This window comes from Schistosoma mansoni, chromosome 4, assembly GCF_000237925.1.
Source record: "Schistosoma mansoni strain Puerto Rico chromosome 4, complete genome".
NCBI classification, from domain to species: domain Eukaryota; kingdom Metazoa; phylum Platyhelminthes; class Trematoda; order Strigeidida; family Schistosomatidae; genus Schistosoma; species Schistosoma mansoni.
In genome coordinates, this window is record NC_031498.1 from 5,331,879 (window position 1) to 5,354,779 (window position 22,901).

General features: G+C 34.8%; 1 protein-coding gene across 1 annotated transcript in view; it reads left to right on the plus strand.

Annotated features, from left to right (window-relative positions):
• Positions 1–21,432, plus strand: part of Smp_143170 (mannosyl-oligosaccharidealpha-1,2-mannosidase-r el ated) — a gene marked incomplete at its 5' end in the record, with an annotated part of 37,677 nt that extends 16,245 nt beyond the window's left edge. The window contains 8 exons of the mRNA XM_018796625.1: positions 10,994–11,077; positions 11,113–11,369; positions 11,402–11,668; positions 12,398–12,613; positions 15,828–15,952; positions 17,784–17,928; positions 18,278–18,399; positions 20,531–21,432. Coding sequence (XP_018651748.1) covers positions 10,994–11,077; positions 11,113–11,369; positions 11,402–11,668; positions 12,398–12,613; positions 15,828–15,952; positions 17,784–17,928; positions 18,278–18,399; positions 20,531–21,226 — 1,912 coding nt within the window. The 3' untranslated portion in view covers positions 21,227–21,432. The remainder of the gene's footprint in view (positions 1–10,993; positions 11,078–11,112; positions 11,370–11,401; positions 11,669–12,397; positions 12,614–15,827; positions 15,953–17,783; positions 17,929–18,277; positions 18,400–20,530) is intronic.
• Positions 21,433–22,901: the final 1,469 nt, after the last annotated feature.

The window sequence follows — 22,901 nt, forward strand, 5'->3', positions numbered from 1 at the left end:
AAAATTACTGTTATGTTTTATTTGTTTAAACTAGTATGATTCTATAGACTATAAGTTTCATGTAATTAGTGAAGTTGACTTAATGATTATGACAATCTAAAATCCATGACATTTTATCTTGTTTACATATGTACAGTGGGATAATGAATATTGCTACGTAGAATGCTTGAATTGGAATAAATATTCAGGTACTTCAGACTTATTACAAATAATTTGGATTCATAAAAACTGATCAGTCTTCCCATCATGACGAGTTTCGTCAATCAGTAACCAGCTCATCAAAGTTGATGTGACACAGCAGTACTGACTTATTGTGGGCGAAACACACATCGAATAGACAATTTCTTTCAGTATGCCTACCATTTTTAGGTGAAATTATCATGTAACTGAAGTAACACTCGACTTCTTTCGTATACTGAAAGAGTGCTAGTTTGCTTAGGACTAATTATGAACAGCTTTACGGAGTATAGTATTTTTCGCTCTGTACTATACACCAAGTCACCAACTACTCTCCCACGCTTTCACACAACTCAAATCAAGAACATGTAATTCGTCTGGTCAGTACTAATCAATAATTACCTAAGTACATAGGGTAGGGTAACACATGACAAATCAGATACGCGTCTAAATATCTACCAGTCTATCTGGAACAATAGTCACTACCATCTTTTACCTACTCAAAAAGAACCACTTAACTAACACAAAAAATTACGATTCTCTTCATTACGTAATGACGCTATTTATAAATATTCATAATTATTCTATTTTAATTAAATATAGGTATTTTATAAGATGGCCAAAGCGGTAGTTGATATGAAACATGCAAATACTCAACCTCAAATACAACAGAATAAATCACGTGATGACGGTTGTTGCTGCGTTTTATAAATCCTGAAAACAAAACAATTTTCAAAAATCTGAAGAAAATATCTATGTAATTCAATAAACAAATAAAAAAATGAGTTGAGAATGTACACCTGAAAATATTGTTTATTAATGTTTAGACTAGACTAGAAAGTCTCTTTTCTATCATGCACTATAATACCATCCCCCCCCGTTTGTTTTTGTTTAGCCCATCTCTTTTTATGCACTTCAAAAAAATATGATTTCATTCTGGTGATGAATCTCTTTCACATTTTTAAATTGATCTTTTTTTCCTGGTGTTTTTGTTAAGAATTTGTCCATCGCTTGTACCATCTCGTTACATCAGTTGTCTTCAAAAAAAAAACAAAACAAACATTACTGTTGTAATACCCTATCATATAAAGTAATTCAATTGTTTTTATTTATAATTAAATAGACATTTTTTTTGGTGTCTCACTTAAGCTTACTTTACATCTATTAAAAATCCATGTATATTTGAATTGAAAATGTACTACTAATCATTTGAAGTAGTACATACAAGACATTATGTATTATTATTATTATTATTATTATCTAATCATGTGTGTAATATTAAGGGTTTATTGTTTCTTCTCTTGTGTTCTGTTTTTATTTATTTATTCTTTTTTTTTTATGAAAAAAACCCAAATAAAAATCAATACAATTTGTTGTTTTATTAAAACAAGAACAAACATTTTTCTTTCAGTTCAACTTTTAAAAATGAAGGTTGTTTTTGTTTGTTTGAATTCGAACTAACTGATTAATAATAATAATAATAATGATAGATCATTCTCATGTGTAATACACATACAACCCAACCGTATTGTTGATAATGCCTATTTTCAAATAATGCCTGTTTGTTTTTGTGAAGGTGCTTTGGCTTTTTTTTTTAATGATTTAATATTTACCTCGTTTCATATTCTATGAAACTAGTTAACTAATTACACTTTTAAATTTAACTGCATTTTTCACTCATTATCAGTATGTATTTTGTATGTGTTTATTTATTTTTTTTGGAATGAAATTTATTTGTTTCTATAAGAAAATTAATGATATTGCATAATAATAATAATTACTGAACTGATTATGGTTTGAGCATATTTTTTAATCCATAACAGACTAACTCATGCTAACCAAACATCTATTATTAACATATTGAAACTTATAAAACCTATTTTGTTCAGCTTTAGAGTAATCCAAATTCTACTCATGGATTGCCAGATGGGATCAAGCATGAAAATTTTATTTATTTAAACATATGAATATTGGTACAAGGAAGCACCAGATATATATGCGCTGCACAAATCTCATTTGATTTGTGTGTGAGGGCTGTGATACTGCCCAGGTGCCCAAACTGAAACAGGTGGTTGTCTTAGGGGGCTACACCCGGAGCCTTCGACCGAAAGGTCTGATCCACAAGGCAGTGGAGCATCGTGAGGAAATGCAGTCCCATGGTAGTTGGTAACCAGCGATTGATTCATACATCATTTGTTCTTTCAGGATAATGGAGCCCATGTGCACCATTTGTTTGGAATCAGAGTTTTCCAACTCCCCCCGGCGTCCACCAACCCGGTTAAGTCGCCACATACTCGTTTTTCATCCTCTCAATTCCGTAAACAACACCCCTATCGCGAGAAGACAGTGAGTACGACTTCCGTAGGAGTGGCTGTGTATGTGTGGCCATGTGAGAGCGTTTCGAGAGGGAAAGCGTACTCTCGGCCTTATAAAGCATTTGGGGGCTGCATGGAAATGTAAATTACTCGATAAATATTTCATCATCTAATAATCCTAATTCATGATGAAACTTTCTTAACACATTCCTTAATCATAGTAATGATATATAAGTCAACTTACGTTTCAACCTATCATTCATAGTTACCCAGGTAATGAGAACTGCTTATCGTTAGTAAATGGTTAAAACTGTTAGAGAACCTTTAAAAATAATAAAATCCCGTCTTGTATGCATTTAGAATAAGATGAATTTCACATCCAATATTGTTTAAAGTAAACATAGCCTTAGTTACACTAAGATTCTAACAAAAATAAAAACATTGTAAGTTAACTAAGTTTATGCGGTGTTTTTGTAATAACTGATAAATACTTCGTACAAATTTACCTGAATTATTATAATTCGATATGTATATTAACAATTGTTTCCTGTTTCAAGGACTGAACAATTCGTGTCTAGTAGAATGCGTTCTGAAAAAATCTGAGGTTTTATATTTTACCAAATGCAAGCACACTATCATGTGGTTCGATTTATTATCTCTTTAATGAACATATTTTGCATTGACCTAATGATTGTTTTCTTCTGAAAGTCTTTTCTTACTTGAAGCCGCATGCTGGGCATATTTTTTGTATTGAAATTCGAATCTACTTGTATTTAAGCAACCAATCAAACTTTATTCTCTTACTATTTTTTATGCAGATTCATAGTAGCCGTCTCAGTTAACATTCGTAAGTATTGTATCTTTAATAGATTCCAATCTAGAGTGTATTCAGTAATATCTTTAATGTTATCATTATTGGTGATGTGAATTGAAATTCTAAGAAATACTAATTGGTTCGAACATGCTAAGTTCTTCATCAGTTTACTGATTTACTCCTCATCAGAATTCTCATTATTGTATTAAGAAGATCAGCTCAAAGAATATTTGATTGTCAACTATTCAATTGTTCGCTTACATGTGTTGTTCTGATTTTCACAATGGGAATCTTTAATATTCATTTTTTGACGAAGGATGTAAGCAAGGACGTTGTGTCAAATCATATGGTTGATTAAATCATAAAGTTATTGGAACTACGTAGTCGGAATCTACATTCTATTGGCAGTCATATCCTGATTCCGACTATGGTTTTATTAATTATTTATTAGATTATTCGTCCTGGATACAGTCGCTCATGGAAATCATCTTCACCTCTTTTTAATATTGCTACGCCGAAGCGTTTTATCCTAAACATTTCGTTCTAAAAATAAAAACGACATGACTATATTAGGTGCCACTAAACAAATACAATATTAGGGTCTCATAGCTGACCGAAGTTAGGGACTTTCCAGCCCTCGCAGTATCCTAAGACAACAGAGTTCTAGATTAACATCATTTGTTTGCCCCTCATTCACACTAATAACTCTGATTTGTTGCTAACTTCAACGTTATCGCGAGGAAAACACAATTCATCTAGGGTAGACTTATATTTTCCATACATTTGAGGTAACTGTTATGACGAACGGTGTCCGAAATCCGATACTGATACATGGTCTGCTATACGTTAACCACCCCTAACTGACTACTTGTGTGAAGACACAAGAGTGGACGAGAAAATATATTGGGCTACCGAATAAAATGCACAAACATACCACTCTAATCCGTAGGAAAGTGATCCATTTATTAGCCAATGAAATGCACCTGTCCTTTGGGCCACTTCTGGTTGCCGTCGGATTACCTTCTTATTTCTCTACATCTAATTGGTCGCCACATCAGTAACTCTGTGGTGATGATGCAGTGGCACGGGACCAACATCACAAATAATCTTTGAAGCTGAACATACACCAGCATAGAAAATTCACAATGGCCATTGAATACTAGACGAAAAATAATAGCGATTAGAGAAGGTCAGCGATGGAACATTATAAATGTTATTATTATTGCACTAATGTTTATACTACAACCCTGTTTCACTCTGTATACTGTTACATAATTCTACACGTATTTATCCGAGTGCAGTAAAGGTTTATTATTATTGTTACTATTGTTATTATTATTTTAAAATTATTCGTTCATCTCAAAAGTCTATATCCATTACACTATTATGATCATGGTTGAACCCTTTCACTATAGGTTCATTTCTTTACTCTCTCCTTTTTTTTCCTTCTAAATAAATATTATTCTTAAGATTACGAAGCTTTGGATTAAGGCAATAACTTGTGTTACGCTGAAATCAACTTATCAGTCTCTTTTTATCTTCACTATGTATATACACCTCATACACATTGATTATCTTTTGCACTTAATTGAAACTTTCAGAGCATCAACCAAAACTATGACTGTGCTCGCACAAACACTTATTCTAACGTCATATCTTACCGCAATAATAAGTTATTTACTTATTAATTTATTCTGTTTTATTTTATTTTTATTACTCGTTTTTGCTATACATACATAGTTGTTTATTCTTGTTCTGCGTTAAGATATTTACGTCTTCCGCGTCTCCTTTATTTCTATTTCCTTAGTTTCTTCCTTTCCTTCTTCAAAATCAATTCAAAATTCTTGCTAATTACACAGAACCTCATTTATTACTACTATTCTATTATTAATATTTTATTTTCCTTTTCCTTCCTTTCTCAAACATGGCATATGTATTGTTAACATTATTGAAAATTGTGTATTATTGCATTTTTGAAGAAACCCGAAATGGTTTCTTCACAGCACTTATGTACCCATAAGGTGTTTGTGAATAATAATAATAATCAGTGGATTTTCTCCCAAGTTTAGTGGCTATTGACGTTTCTGACTAACGTTTCGGTGGGCCGAACGTTGCTCCTGATGATCGTTTGCATTTTGTTTACAAAACCACGGAGAAACATAGTCAAGATGGTTGTCACTTTCATTCAGCCAGTATGAATTCACTCTATTAATCTATTGTTGACCTGTATGCTCTGTTTTACTCTACGTGCAATTCATTCGAAGTCCTCTGCCTCGTAAGAATTTTCAGTTTGCCTTTAGAGTTGCAGTTAATTTGACTTCTATGCAAGTCACTTAAGTCACAAGTAGAGCTGTATCATCAAGCTCTAATTGTTTACCTTGTTAGAAGTTAATAATGCGTTTATCGACATTTCTCGATGTCAAAATTCGCTCTTATTTCTCTTGCTAATATTGCGCACCTAAAGCTAAGTAACGAACAAATCGATTTATAACTGTTAATAGAGTTCAGGAACTTATTGATATTTGCATAACAGTGTTTCAATAGTGTCATCGATTTGAGTAGTGTTTATGAAGGATTTATAAAAAGTATGTGAGAATCAGTAGCATATTAGATTTGTGTACTTCACACACGTGTCAAAAACTCCTATTTAAGCTGCTGTTGTTTTTATTTATCCCGACTTTGATTTTGGTTCCCGTTTATGGTTCACTTGGGGAGAAGAGAGTTTGGAGTAAATGTAGTCGAAAAGTGAACTGTATGGTGATCACTGGCTACTTAGTCGAATCTTATATTTATTGTTTTATTTTACCATTAAATCAATATGACCTTTAGATTCCGTTGGCATTTCCTTTTTCAACTTCAACACTTTTTTCTAAAGAAACTTCATTTACATTTCGATACGTTTCTAGACTAAATTCAATCGAATTTCCACGAGAAACAGTAGAAGATAACTCTGAATTTTCTTCAAGTGACTAACATTGTCAACACAGTTTTAATTAACCATTCGCTAATTATTTACAGTTTTCTAAACTCCTCAAACATTTGATTTTTTTATCGGAATCTTTTTTATAGGTCTTCAATTAAGAGTGGTTCCCACTCTTGTGAATCTGAAACGTAATCGTTCCATTCCTACAAACCCTAAATTTTGTAACACAGATAAACTAACAAACCTGTCATAATCTTACAAACAACATTATCTACCACACACCACTCTCCATCTTTTTGTTTTTTCGTCTTTGCCCTTCCTAACTGCCACTTTTTGTGACAGGGTTGCTGGATCATTCATGAATAAAAATTATATCGACGAGTCGACTGAATAAGTGATTTGCTTAGCGTTCTACAAACTAATACATCTGCGAATGTCAGCTCAATATCTTCATCTTTCATGATCATAATTTCCTTCACCCACTTTTTTTAATGACAAGTGAATAGTTTTGTCACTACTATTTGAAGTACCGACTGTAAATTTAAATCACACTCGAGTATTGAGAGCGTTATTGCATTTCTTTACAAAAAGAAGTTATTCAGGAAACTGGCGAGATCCTTGGCATTACCCTTGGTCTTGCATACATTTATTTTCATAACAAATACACTTCACTCACCCGAATCCGGTATTTTTAATAACCGTTTCGATACTTCAGAACACTGAAGATCGTAGACACACACAGATATTGTGAGTTTGAAGTCGCCGAATGAAATGCTACCAACTCTGAAAAATCCGGAACATCGACAATACACGTTGAAGAACGTGAATTAGAAGCATTTACCATGAAATTTCAATAATTTGGTTAAACAGATCAAAACACAACATGAAATATCTATTTGTACAGTAAGTGTATTAGTTGTTCACTATACAGCTATCTATTTTCCATTATGTAGTCTTGGTTTTCTTAATCCTATACAATCTCACTTATTCAAAATTTTGATTTTCTCCATCTATCTGAAATCCGTAATTCTGTAAAGAGTTCTTTTTTACCAGAGTAATCGTTAGAATTAAAATTGGAACCAGCTATCTGGATCACTTAGAGAAGAGTCAGAATTAAAGTTGAAGCCACTTACTTCATTAAGCCTTGTCTGATCACTATAAAGATGCCACAGGTAATCGAGGTTTTACAATGCCTTTCTATGTAACACCATTATGATCGAAAGATACCAACCCAGTAAACTCAGAAGTCAGGGTTGAATGAGTTCGAAAATATATTTGGATTGTTTTCAGTATATTGAGAAATGTTTAATCTAGAATGGTTAGTATTTGCATGGGATACGTGGCACTGCATACCCACGGGTAATCTGATCACAATGTGTGATCAAGCGCCTTCAGATAGTGTGCTCAGAAATAATATTTAGTTAAGCATCAACGTCGAAAACTTGCAGAACTATTTGCTTGGTGGGTTTACTTACTGCTGCACATATGTCTGTTGTGAATTGAATGGTGATTCAGATCAAGAATCTCTCCCACCCGAATACCCATCCTCCGAACCATAATCCCCGTAAATGGTCAACTGTCATTTACTCTGAAAACTTGTTGTCATAGTGTTTTCTTCACGAAATGAGTTCGAAATATCCGAGATCTAAGGAGTTCAGCCTAACTGTTATGAGTCCTTGAATGTTGGATATGGAAGAAGAAAATTATCGTTACATTTTCTAGCTTCTCTAGGTCCCTTTGATCCACCGATGTGATAACACGCTTCAAAGTTTGGGCAGGTTTCTCTGCTAATCCACCAAACTGAGGTAAAGAGATTACAGTATCCAATATCATAACCTAGCTGCTAAACGTTTTCTGTGAAGTGGGTTCTATCATCAGTTACTAACACTTTGGGTATTTCTCCATGACCAAAAGTCCTCCTCATAGCTTTTCGTGTTAAGTAACCTCTACGACTGCTCGTAAGTAATATTTTTAGCCGATTGAAACATGAATTAATAGTAACTAAAGTATAATATGAGTTTAAAAATGCTTTTGGTGAACCCTTTATCTGACTACAACTAGATCGCTTGCTGATTGGTATCGAAATATAAATGCATCTGACTTCATACGTTTTTGTCAACTTAATCCTCATAAGTAATTAACGGAATTATATAAGCTTGATACGACAATGGATTTTGAATACGTATATTTCATGCACACATTGATTTGAATAGACAATAAATAAAGCGGAGGAAACAAAACGAAATGACGCTCAGTAAAGAAGACGAGTGAGTTAACTCAATTTAATCAAGCATTACTCAGTATATACAGCCAGATCACAAATAAATTGCAGACACGCAATGAACAGAGCAAGCGATTGACACGCATACGATCACATAAAAACATTCAGGGTTAATAAGCTAATATGTGACGAGGTCAGAATGTGGTTCGAGAAGAATGAACAGATTGGTCTGTACAGCAGCTAAAATTGCCCATATGAGCCTGAAAAGTAGTATCCACCACTACAAAGCCCCTTGTAAAAAATATGAATAATTACAAAGTAAGTCTTTTTCAACTACTCACACATGCCCCACAGTAAGTTATCATGATTCATGAGATTCAGATCAAGGAATTCAATTAAGTTTATTTCATGACCGCTAGTCAAATAGTATCAGCATCAGTATCAGACCAGTAGTAAATCTGACGAGCAAACGACTTCATTTTCTCTGTTCACAGGTGTGCTAAGAGAAGGTCGTCTATTACTGCAGATCTTAGTATCGGACGAACAATTATTCTGTGAACAAGGTACAAAAACCCCTTCTGGCTTTACCAGTATTGTGGTAGACTAATTCGAGAGTTTTTTTTACCAAATGTTCTGATGATTATAAATAGCTGTTTTGTCCTTTCAGATGTCCAATCGAACCCCCTCAGATTGACTGGCTCGCTTCATATCTAGAAAACCGACATTTTAAGGCCAGGGTTAACTTCACTCTCTTGGGCTATGGAATGTCCTAGTGGGGTCCTCCAGGGCTCAATACTAGGACCTCTTCTTTTCTTGATTTGCATTAACGACCTTCCACAACAAGCTTCATCTGATTTATTGCTTTTTGCTGATGATGTGAAACTTTGGAGAGATACGTAACCAAAATCATATACTAGTACTTCAGGAAAATTTGACTCGACTTCAAAGTTGGCAGACGACAACGGACTTACCTTCAATACTTCAAAGTGCAAAGAAGTTCTGTAGTATCAGTTTATATGTTAAGCCCACATACTTCATTCTAGTTACTGGCCAAGCCAATTCTCCTATACATTATGAGTCATATTTTGATCTTGTTAATTATTCGCTTATTAACCTTGACTACTTTTTATATTAGCGTATATGCATGCACACTTCGTATCTTATCCATCACATGTCTGTCATTCATTTTTGTCCGATTATAAATATTGAGTAATTCTTGCTCATAGCGAGTTGGAGTCCCCGCCATCTCCAACATGCATTATTTTTGCTTCACTCTCGAGTTGGCTTACCAGCCATCTCCAATGCATGTCGTTTATGTTTCGCTCGCTTAAATATGCTCATGTGCTTATAACTTTCTGGTCTGCATCATTCATCAATAAAAATGTACTTTCCGCTTCACTTTGCCTTCTGATAATAAGCTCCGTTAAGACTTGTGTTATAACGGTTATCGAAGTGAACTATTATTGAAGCACGACATTACAGTTCATTTGAGACATGTTGAGGACTATAGTTGCAGCTTAGGTAACTCCTCTCTAGAAGTTTCTCAAGTCGAAAAAGATTTAGGAGTGTTGGTACCCTACGACATGAAATCGTACGCTAACTGTGACTAAAACGCCTTTCAAGCAAACCTTGCACTGGTAACATTGAAGCGCATTTTTGGCCAGTTTCACGGTAGAACCTTCCACATAATCTTTAACAGTTTTATTCGTCCTCATTTAGAGTACGGAAACATAGTATTTCCTCCCTCCCCCCAAAAGGATAAGGACACTCTGGAACGTATACAACATCGAGCCACGAAATCAGTTCGGGGACTCAAATTCAAAGCCTATGAAGAGCGCCCCCAACCACTTAACCTTTACCCGTTAGAGTACAGGCGTCTTAGAGGTGACCTTCTTATGACTTACAGTATCCTTAATACTTCTAGTCATCCCCTTAAACATCTTCTTAAGCTTAGTCACAACACTAACCTAAGAGGTAACACCCAGAAACTGGAGACCCGACATAGCAGAACAGACTGCAGACACAACTTCTACTCCGTTAGAGTTGTCAAATGCTGGAATTCGCTGCCGACTGAGCTAGTCCAAGCGACTTCCCAGGAGTCCTTTAAGAGGAAACTTGACCTATTCTTAATGACTAAGGACAACATATTATCATGATTTACGAAGTTATTTTTTCCTCTATTATCGTTCACATATCTAGGTTCTTGCCTGGAGGTATTGGTGATCCACTGCTACTAGACACGGAAGCCCGTTAAGCGAAAGCTTCTTCTATTCCGTCCACAAACATTTGAACCATTTTGAAGGCATAAGAACAGATAATAGAATTCCCAGAAGCTAAAAATAGTATTTTTGAATCTGAATGCAAGACCAAAAATGCTAATGGTTCGACCTAGTATAACCGGAAAGCCAATTTATTAACCAAGAGGTATTGAAAATAGGGTGTTCATCCTTTTCAATCTCAAGGTTAACAGTTGATTGGATGACAACAATAAACAGGGGTGTTTGAGGGGTTCACAAGTCACTTTTACCTTCCCTTGTCTTCAGAATGTTTTGGATTAATGTTATGATCTCACTGTTAGCAGTTACTCACGGCGAAGTTGGTCTTGCACATAATATGGAAAACCTCAAGTAATTCCCCTTTTTAGTTTGTGCATATCATTTAGAGACCGCGTTAGGAAAATATTTTATCATGCTTACGATAATTACCTCAAATATGCATATCCTTTAGATGAGTTGAGACCGCTTTCATGTGATGGACATGATACATGGGGTAGTTTCTCGCTGACCCTGGTAGATGCACTTGATACACTTGTTATAATGGACAATGTTACTGAGTTTCGTCGTGCTGCACGTGCTCTTCTTGATCACTTGGATTCTGAAAAAAATGTCAATGCTTCTGTCTTCGAGACTAACATCAGAGGTATTTCAATTGAACTATTTTATACCCTCTAGTTGTCGGTGGGCTCATCTCAGCCCATCTTTTGTCACACAGAGCCGGTTTTGAAGTAGAACCATCCTGGCCTTGTTCTGGACCGCTACTCAGGCAAGCAGAAGTGTTTGCTTCCAAGCTACTACCTGCTTTCAACACCCCGACCGGGATGCCATACGGTACTGTCAACTTCAAACTGGGTGGCGTTCTTAAAGGAGAGACTTCAATCACGTGTGTTGCTGGTATTGGTACATTTATTTTGGAGTTTGGAGCATTATCTCGTCTGACAGGTAGTGTTTAACTGATGTTGGCTTTCAGTAAATGAGAACCATTTTTGTTCTTTTCTGCTTCTCTAACATTTTCCCATATATATTTGCATACTCATGTTTAACTCTCAATGTTCGTTCATGAATACTGCGTATGTTTACATATAATGCCTGATGCGAATACTTGGATGCTATCTGGCAACTGTATGTTTTAAATCCAAGTTCCTAAATTACTAGACTACATTTGTACATCCATTTTATCGATGTAGTAGGCTTTTATCTCAAGTGATCAACTCCTTTGTATGACTTCCCTACTGCTTTCAAGTCGTGTTTCTTTCTACATGAATGCCAATAAGATTCATATTTTCATCCATGTACACATATATCAACAGTCCCCGTCGTCGCTTGCTTCACGTAAATCTATGAGACAAAATATGTATCGACCGATTTTTTTAATCAGATTTTTCATCACTGTGCTCTCCCTTTCGCCACTTTATGGTTTTTGCAACTGTTTCGCAAAATTCAAGTTGTATTCTCTTTGGCCCATTTCTTTCACCCCAAGTTATCATACTTCTGCATTCTGAGCAAAAGCAAACCGGTTCTTGTTTCAACGGCTGTAAAACCAAGCAATTTCTTCCTCTGATCGCACTTTTTTATCGAGAGCTGTGTGCTTGTATAATTTAGTCTAAGACTTTATTGTCACTTTTCTTGTTTTTGGTAAATATATTCATGCAACTTCAATTCTTCATTTAGGAGATCCTAGATACGAGGCTGTTGCGACGCGTGCTCTAAAAGCTATGTGGAAATACAGATCTTCTCTTGGATTACTGGGAAACCATATTGATGTTATCACTGGAAGTTGGACAGCTCGCGATGCCACTATTGGTTCAGGAGTCGATTCTTATTTCGAATATTTGGTTAAGGGTGCAGCACTATTTCGCCTTCCTGAGCTAGATTCTATGTTTCGAGGTATGAGATTTGTAGAAGTCGTAATGGAGTAGTTTACTTTCATTATTTCCACCAAAAAATGTTTATGCCATTATTTTGGTAGTATCAGTGTTCAAATAACTATTATCTGTTTGAGGCTATTCGTGTCAGTTGTCTGGAGCCAGATTTGAACGTATCTAGTGCTAGGGTGGAAAAAAAGGCTCACAAAGTCATTTATATATAAATGTGAAAGTGAGATACATTGGAATGATTTAGGGAAACATGCTACTTCGTACTAAAATGGTAGAAAATGAGCTTTGCAATGAAGCTCCTTATGCTGTCTGAGCAACTCAGGTAGCCCGGGTACCCTCACTATCGGGTTAGGCAGATAGATAACCTCCAAACTCCTCTCATGAAAACATTCAACAGATTTTAACACAATGAATTAACTGTGAAGATATTTTAAGGTTTCAAAGCGGTTTGATCGCATTTTAACGTGATGGATGCTTCATTTTTCGATATGGAGATAAATAATCATGATCTTTATATGAAAACAGTAGACCTGTATGTCAATGATAACCTGAATAAGCGTCTCAAAAACTCAGTCTTATCAATTCTCTGTTCATCATTTATCTATTTATTTAAACACAAACATTGATTCAAGGAGGCACCAAATGTATATGCACCACACTTCGTCACTCGATTTGTGTTAGGGTTGGGATACCACCTGGGAGCCCAAACAGTAGCAGGTGAGTTTTTTAGAGGACCACTCTCCGAGCCTTTGACCTGGAGGTCTAATCCACGAAGCAATGGAGCAGTGTTAGGAGATGCAGTTCCATGGTATCCAGTGACCAACAATACGTTCATATACCATTTGTTCTTTCAAAATCCTGGAGCCTATGCGCACCACTGATTCGAAATCAGGGTTTTACAACTCCCCTAGGTGGATCCTCCGTATCAACCAACCCGGTTCAGTCGCCGGACATTCACCTTCCATCCTTTCAATTTCGTAAACAACACCCCTGTCGCGAGAATTCAGTGAGTAGGAATTCCCTGACAGCGGCTGTATGCGCGTGGCCATGTGAGAGCATTTCGGGAGGAAGAGCATACTTTCCTCACCCTCGGCCCGTACCAGGGTATTTAGGAACATATGAAAAAGATACATTTCACTTTCTGAAAATATTTGCAAGTGAAATGTTCGCTTTTGAGTTGATGTACATTCTCAGAAGAGCGGCTCCATGTAAGGAGTTGAACTTCAGATCTCAACTAATAAACGAAATTCTGGGATCTGTATTACACATTAAGAAAACCAAAATGGTTTCCGATTAAAATGCACCAGTGGAAACTGTGTATTTGGCTCTTCTTGTTGATAAAGTAACGTCGCTAACCTCGATATTAAGGTTAATATTATCTCTCCTAGAAAATGACTCATCTCAGCTTCTAAATTGAAAATGCTTTCGGTAATTTGCATACCCAATCCACTTGTAGTATTGTTTGTGTCCGTAAAGCCGTTCCGTAAAATTTCCTCTCGTCGATTATCTAGTTGAATAATTTATTCACCGATTTAAAGAATGATATAATGAGGGATTGATAGGTCTTGGGATAGTTGTGACTGAAAACAATATAAGAAACTGTACTTAGTTACGGTACCTGCTTCAGTCTGGGCACCTGTGCAGTATCACAGTCCTCACACAAATCAAATGAGATTTGTGAGGCGCATATTTATCTGGTGCTTCCTTGTACCAACATTTATGTGTTTAAATAAAATAAAATAAAAATAGACTTATTTACGGTGACATTAACATCTATTATCATCATTATTGTCACTGTTATTACTGTTACTATTATTATACCAAGTATTGGGTTATAATCTATTTGGAACCTTTGGCTAATGAGCTATTTTAAAAAACGTATCCGTCGCTCACGACTGAATATAATTTATGACTTATGCAGTAAATACAACTCTTTAGATACACACTTTACATTCTAAATATTATTTTTATTTAATATAAGAACACTGAGAAGATCCACACTGTCCCAGATAAAGTAATAACTTTCGGTACCTCATGAAATAGTCAACTTTAGTCACTTGTGATGTTGCGGAGATCCAAAAAACTTCTCGAAAAAAGACAAAGGCTCAGAAAACATTGAGAAACATCTTATCCTGGGGGTTACTAGAAGAGCTTAGGGACCGAATCTAGCATTCAATTAGAAGGCTTATCATGTGGAAGAGGCGAGATATCCGTTTACCAACCAACGGACGTTTTTAATGCGTAACAGTTCTCTCCGTTCTACTTTATGGCTTTGAAACATAGCCATTAAGAATAGAGGATATCGGTAGCTTACTAGTATTCAATCACAGGTGTCTTCGAAGCATTGCTCGTGTGTTTTGGGACCATCGAGGTTAGACATATGGTACTAGGTAAAGATGGGAAATAGATTGGTCAATTAGTAAATCTTCACCAACTAAGGTGATTGAGACATGTTACGTGTGCTTAACCACCACCTACCTTGATGGGCAGTGTTTTCTGGTGTAGGGGTAGCTTGAGAGATAGCTGAGGGCGGCCGAGCCAAAACATGGCACTAGTCTTTGAAGCCATTGGCAATCGCACTGAGCCATTTCAGTAAATGTAGACTACCTGGTTGGGATCCGCGTGATTATCGTAACCGATGGTTAAAGACTTTGAATGAGATGGCTCAAAGTCGTTTGCAGTGGCGCAGGTGCACCCACTTTTTGTCTTCTGCATTCTAAGTTCCCAAATTTTTTTTATTTCACTACTTCACCTTTTCTTGAGTCGTATCGTCGTTTCTTAGTCTTTTCCATTACCAATAATACTGTTATTACATCTACTATCTTGGAATTTGCCTTAGCAATTTCATTCATTTATGTTAATGGGGTATATAAACGTAAACCGATGTGCACACGCTTTAAGTTTTATGTCGTGTTTGGCTGGCTAACTGAAATAGTTACTAGTGTTGGGTTTCGCTGTCACTATTAATTGATATGCCAATAATTGTACTAACTTAAAATAAATATATTTTGATGTTCTCATTACTAAACATTAGTGAAATTTTTACACGTTGATACTCCTACAGGGAGAATTCTGTTCTTAGTATAAGAATTTTGTGGAGATTGTTGAATTTTAAAGTTAACATGATGAGCTGATCTTAGGTAGACAATTAGGCGAAGAATTTCTGCGACGTAGACCATAAAAGTATTGTATTCACCGTCTTTTATTTATCTTCACAACTTTAGAGTACAGATTAGCAATAGAAAAACATATTCGACATGGTGATTGGAATCCAATGATAAATAAGGATAAAGGTGGAGTTACAATGGCAGTATTTCAGAGTCTTGAAGCATTTTGGCCTGGTTTATTGGTAATTCATTTGTTTGTTTTTAAAACATCTGGTTATGTATAAAACAACTCGTTTACTTTGGATTTTGTCTTACATCATTCATTCTTTTATTTTTTAAAAGTACTATTCAGCACTTCTGCGACATATATGAAACGGTGATTTTTCTGTTGAGTCGATTGAATTCAAACTTATGAATTCTATTTTTGAGCTTCGCTTGAGTAGTATTACTAGTTCTTAAATAAACTCGGTTATGGCCTGAAGTCGTACTTGGTAGACGAGTTACAGTAAATTAATGAAACTGCTATATAATTCGAACTGACTTTCCAAACACATGCATCGTGAGTCTTATCCTATATTGCCAGCATTTTTAGTTTTATGCTAAACGCAAGACAAGAATTAATTGGTGTGTTGTAGTTTCTCAGATGTATATTTTCATCTACTTTTCTATATCCTTAGTTAGTCACCGGATACGTCTAGTATGCTGAAGAAAAAATTGTTATTTTTCCAGTATATTACCTGTACAATGATTGATCACCCTCAAAGTAGTTATTGTTTGTTTTCACAGAAACATTGGAACCAAAGATTGTCTTTTGAATGAGTGTTTATCATTTTTGTGAAATAAAATACATAGCTTTAAATAGCGTACTGATGTTAGCTAGACCACCATTAAAAACCAGAAAGCACTGGATAGGTGTTTCCTCTCATTAGTATGGAGCTCCTTAGAACTGCGCATATACAACCCCGTCACCGGGGATCGAACTAGCGGCCTACGGTATCACCCTCGAACGCTCAGCAATTCTATCACTCAGCTTACAGTCAGAGGTGTACTTGTCTAATTTCAATCAATTCACAATATTGTGCCACTATCTTCCATTGTTTCTGGTGGATAACTATCTCAGACTCCACATGGTTGAACTCCACTGGTCATGACTTTTCACTAAAGCTCCAGGATATTCATCTTGAAGCTGGCCACTAGTGATTTAAAACCATGAAGATCATATAATCCCTGCAATCCCTCCTGTAATAAAAATAAAGTTCAGTAAATAATTCTCATACTTTCACTCCTAAAAAAGGAATGAATTAAGTAACTACTGATTTCTCCTACGAAACGACTTATGCCATCTTGCAAAATTGTTCTTGAAATATTTTACCAGCACAAGAGGATCCCATGCCATAGGCTTCCACGGATTCTATATTACAAACAGTTACTTAACCAGCTATTTACTTTTTATTAAATGAGGCTATTTAGAATACATGGTCTTTCACATGAACGAATAAAGTATTCTTAGAGATCACTTTGAACAGATATGTTGACCAACTCTTTCTAAATACTGGTGCTTGTCCTAAATATATGTAAACTTTCTTCTGAACCGCTTTAAACTTTTTATTGCAATCCAAAATTATTAGGATCCACTTCGAATATGTTCCCTGCAAAATGACATTGGATAAAATGGTTTTTTTACTGTTTTAAAACATTCTAATTAACATACGGTCATCTTCTAACCTCATTCAGATTTAATGTTGAGGTGTATATTAGTAAGTGCCGTATGTTTATAAAGTTGACAATGAACTCTACTATCTTATGAACTTGGTAAGTGAAGGTTAAGAATCTTCTGCGTTTACATTGGACCCACCTTCAATTTAATTGATAATTATTAAGCGACAGGCTACTTTCTCATATGGCACTTATCCATGAAATGTTTTTACCTTCAGTTTATTTAACTTTCCTTATAAAGAAGTTATAGTAATCAAAGTTTCTAAGTGTTTTTTTTGTGTTTTTAGTTTTGTCAAATAAATTTAGAAATGTAATTTAATATAGGGCAAATTCACTTTGATTGTACAATCATTATAGGCACTTACAGGTGATATTGAGGGTGCTCGCAGACATTTGATTGCTTATCACGAAATATGGAGAAAATATGGATTTCTTCCGGAGTTCTATAGTTTATCTGATCATAAAGCTTATAAGGGTCGTGAGGCATATCCATTACGACCAGGTAAGAAAATATTGTTCAGTTTAAAAGTCATTTCTTTGTTTTTATTTTCACTTTATTCGTAGGATCTAAACAAATGAATGTGTCAAATACAAACCGTATTTACTAATAAAAGATTATTCATATAAAATAGTTTTAAGTAGGCTTTGGTATAAACTGCACTCTAACTGTTAAAGTCAGTGACACTACCCAGTTGTTCAAAGTGAAATAAAGTGGAGTTTGAACCTGAGACTTAGTGTTTAAAGTGTTCGTCTTTCGTTAATCTTTTCTGAGTTGTGCTATTCTTTCGTTCTTGAAATATTTTTTCTCCTGAAAATGTCAAAATAATAGATGGATTTATTTTTTCCAATAGAATTAATTGAATCCATTCTCTACGTATATCGTGCTACACGTGATCCTGCTCTGATTGATATGGGTGTGGATATTTTGACTTCGATTGAAGTCTCAGCGCGTACACCTTGTGGTTTTGCGACGGTAGGTATTTTCGTGTTTATTTATTATTATATTGATATGGAGTATAGTAAGTCGCTGTTCAAGGTAGAAAGCAATCAGCTTATTGTTGTTTTTATAAACATTAGTAGTTTGTTGAAGATACTCTAGTTTTCTAGTATAATTTGATATCATTAACTAATTGAATTATCACTGCCTTTCACAGTGAAAAAACGAATTTCAAATATCTTCACTGAAAATATTTATCCTGTAATTGACTGAGTCTAGAGTTCATGGAAATGTGATAACTAACACTTCAGTGACATTTACTCTTCCAGTTTTATAAGAAATTCTATATGATTGTCTTGTGATAACACTTCACAAATCCACCAATCTCAGGATTTAGATTTTTCGATTATTGAAGAACCTCTCAAGTACAAAAATTTGACTGCAAACTTTGCCGTTTGTAAACAATAATGTACTCATCCATGAAATTGTCGTTTGGTCAACTCGAATGGTTAGATTCAAGTAGTTTAAACAACTTCTGCACGCTTCCTTATGTTACTCATATACTAAATGATGTACGCCAATTACAACACTGTTAGTCGAACGTATTTTTAGGAGAGGAAAGTGATGTGATGGAATCAAAAGAGCAAAATTTAGTCAGCTTAAAAATCGATCAATATAATATTCCGAACATGTATCCACCTGATTGTACATAAATCACATAAGAAGTAGTGTGTTTATATTACCATTTTGATCGATTTCCGAGGCTATTAAATGCATATCAGTAGTCTTTATATTTTCTCTATACTTCGTTTGATTCGGGCTCTAATAACAAACACAATGGTGTTAAGCTTATCTGCAAACACAACAGAAGATAGACATCACCAATTATATATTTACGTACGTCATTTTAAAACAGTTTATGTGACTGACAGCGAACCTGCTCAGTTGATCGGACCAAAGGACTTTACGGTAAATTTAAACGAATTAATCATTGCAGCTTTGTACTACGGAATTATCCACTTGTCTTGGATTAACCGAAATTCATTCTGACGAAATAATGTTGATTGTTAGTAATTTACATAGTCTCCAGTGTTCTTCAGTAGTATCAAATCTCAGAAGTAGTTGAAGCAGTCTAACCTGATAGATGTTGACATCAGTTCTATAATATAATTTGATAGATTAAATCGTCACTAGTTGGTACTGGAGAAAATCAATAAAAACTGTCGTTTATGTATCAGTTTTTTCGCCCATCAAGTGGTGAATTTTTGTACGTGAGAAGTTACGAGAAACATTTTTGCAAGATTTTTCATGTTTGATTGAAAGGTAAAAAGTTTTTGGTGTACATTCGCACAATCTTTTGTAAACAGGGTGAAAGAAAAAGACAACTGTTGCATGTAGTGACTTTATCAACACTCTTTAATCCCGTTTGATGGAGCTTACACGAATGTTTTGTAGTTCTGATTCCCTACAAGTATTAACTGGTTTATATTCATATTCACCCTACTGTTAATCACCAAAACAACGATAATTCCTGCTTCTTTTATCACCGTTCTTGGTATCTATGTGTTTGCACCTCATGATTAAGCTTCACTACTCAATTCGTAAAGAGCCTGGATAGTTTGTGGCTCTCCTGAAAACCAATGTAAAATTACCCTCTTGCAAGACATTTATAATTATGAATAATCCTCAAGTGCTCTGGTACAGCCGATAATGAAAAGAATCCTCTCCCCCTCAAAATGCTCTCATACGGCGTTCGTTCATACCTCCTGCTAGGTAAGTCTCACTCAATTCCTTCATAATGTAGTGCTGTTCACGGAAATGAGAGGGCAAACGGCGAACGTCCGGTTTTCTAACCTGGTTGGTGAAAACAGAGAGAATCGGGGATCTTCGATTCCAAACCAGTGTGCCTCAGGATTCTAAGAGAATAAACAGTACATAAATCCATTTTAGTCGTCAAGTACCATGGGACGGATTCTAACGTTTTTCGACTGCTTTGTAGATTAAACTTCTAGGTTAAATGGCTCGTGTAGTAGCCCCTTAAAAAAGCCATTTACTTTAATTTGGACCCTCGCCTAGTATGCTAGCCCTCACACTAAGACATATCTCTTTTATTATGCTTAAAGTACTTATTTAAACAATAATATTTATATAGCATCCGTTTCTCTAGGTTTCAGATGTTACGAAACATACTTTGGAAGATAGAATGGAGTCATTTTTCCTATCAGAAACAACAAAATATTTATACCTATTATTTGATGAAAATAACTTCATACATCAGTTACCAGGTGAAAAAACATCATTAGAAGGTTCTCGTTTACCGTCAGGACTTCAATGTTTTCCAGAATCAGGTGGTTACATTTTCAATACAGAAGCTCATCCCATTGATCCTGGTGCTTTGAATTGTTGCTTTGCTCCTCAATTAGATGAAGTTGAACAAGCATCCAAAGTTGAAACATTGTTCTCTGATTCTAATCATTTAAAAATGCCAAATAATCGTGAATTTGACAGCGATACTAATACATCTGATCAAATTACAGAAATTGATTTACTTTCTACCATTGATTCAGTTTTCAGTGAACATGTTCAATCTCAACTTGGTTATTCATCAAGTGATGCTTTCACTTGGATAATAAATCAGTCATCATCTAATTGTTTTAATAATGTATATTTTGATTCTAATTTAATTGTTTCCTGGATAGAACTTCGCGAAATTATTAAATCCTCAGTTTTAGAGAATGAAAAAGAAAATGATAAATTAAATAAATTCAGTTTTTTGGATTCAACCAAACCTCCACTACTCACTTGCCCATATCCATCATTTCAAAACCGATTTGGTTTATCCGGATTATTAACATCAACATAATTCCGTTTTTTACTTTTTTTTTCTAGGTTCTCAAGTTTGATGGTTTTCGTGTAGATATTTTCTGTATAGTCAGCTTTCTCTATAGTATACTTTATTTAAAAAACTCCTACCATTTCGTAATTTCTGTGATATTTATTCTGAAAAATATAATATATACATCGCTGATATTCAGAACATTTGCACAAAATCTTTATGGATTCTAACCAATTAACAGTATATCAGTAAATCCTGTCCTTTTCAAGTAGCGTTATTTTTTTTCCATCTTATCAGCCCTACCGTCCAACTTGCTCATTCCTATAGTTTGACTTGCAGATGTATCCTCTTTTACAGCTTAATGTGTGATAACTTCCTCTGTGAAACATTTCATACGATGCTGCTCACATATATCTTCAAATTAGATATTCTCCCATCATTTAGCCAGTAAGATAATAAATAATAAACATAATTTCCTTTTTCGACCACTCAATAGCCGAATAATCATTTTATGGATCATTTATGAAGTAGGCTAAGCTCTCAATGTACTAAAGGTTCACTTGCAAACTAACCGGTACTTTTACGCCTTGTTACTGTCATAGTTCCATTATTAAGTTGGTTATTCTTGAATTGACCTCCAGGTATCATCTTAATGTTCCTGCTTTTGCAAATTCCCACAAATCATACCTACCTGAAAAGACATCAACCTTGGTAGTGTTTTATAATTTTAATAATTTCTGCCAACACTTATGGATAAAAATCTTTACGGTGCACAAAGAATCATGTTTCCGTTCGTGTATACGATTCAGTGATCAATGAAAACCTATTTTCGGTTCGCTTCCAAAACTACGATTATTAAATCTATAACGGCATTCATATTGTAGCTAGTAAATGATCACTATCCGTGTGATTCACCTCCAACTTAGAATGAAAATGACTCAATGTCACTAAGAGACAGTTTATTTGATGTGATATACACATAGTTGCATAGTTCTTGTGTTATAATTCAGTATTAAGCAAAAGTAGATTTACAACATATGCTATTCAATGGATAGTTAAAGAATGAAAATGGCGAAATGGAAGTCAGTGTCCAACATATGTTTAACAAGATACTGTATTTACATGATCCATTTCACTACGTAAACTACCTCGAATAGCACAACTGAACTGATACCTTATATACGTGCGGAGTGTATATTGTAATTAAATTTGATTGTTAATATTAGCATTTCAACCGTGAGAATGAGAAATCTAATATAAGACAAATATCATAAAAAAGTGGTAGATAGATAGTAATTCAGCAATAGTGATTGAGACGTCAAAGTTAAATATAACTTTAATGAACTAGTATTAACCAAAATTATTTTGTAGATATAATTCATTTATTGACAAATGCAGATCAACTATCTAAATCGACATATAATTTCGTTACAAATGAAGGCTAAGCGACAGTGAGTCTGAAAAAAACAAATAGGCAACTGTAATTCACTGTTGACAATTGTTCAACCAGATCAACATATAGATACTAATTCACTCATCTTAGTATTAATTAATTTATTGGTAAGTTCTCAATCGAAATGTAGATCTTTTCTTGATAAGTAGAACAGATTATCAACATACAAAAAAATCAGTCCCTTACCACTTCGAATCTATGACAGAATAGTAAATTTCTTACTAATTTACTTCTGATAAACATTCCCAA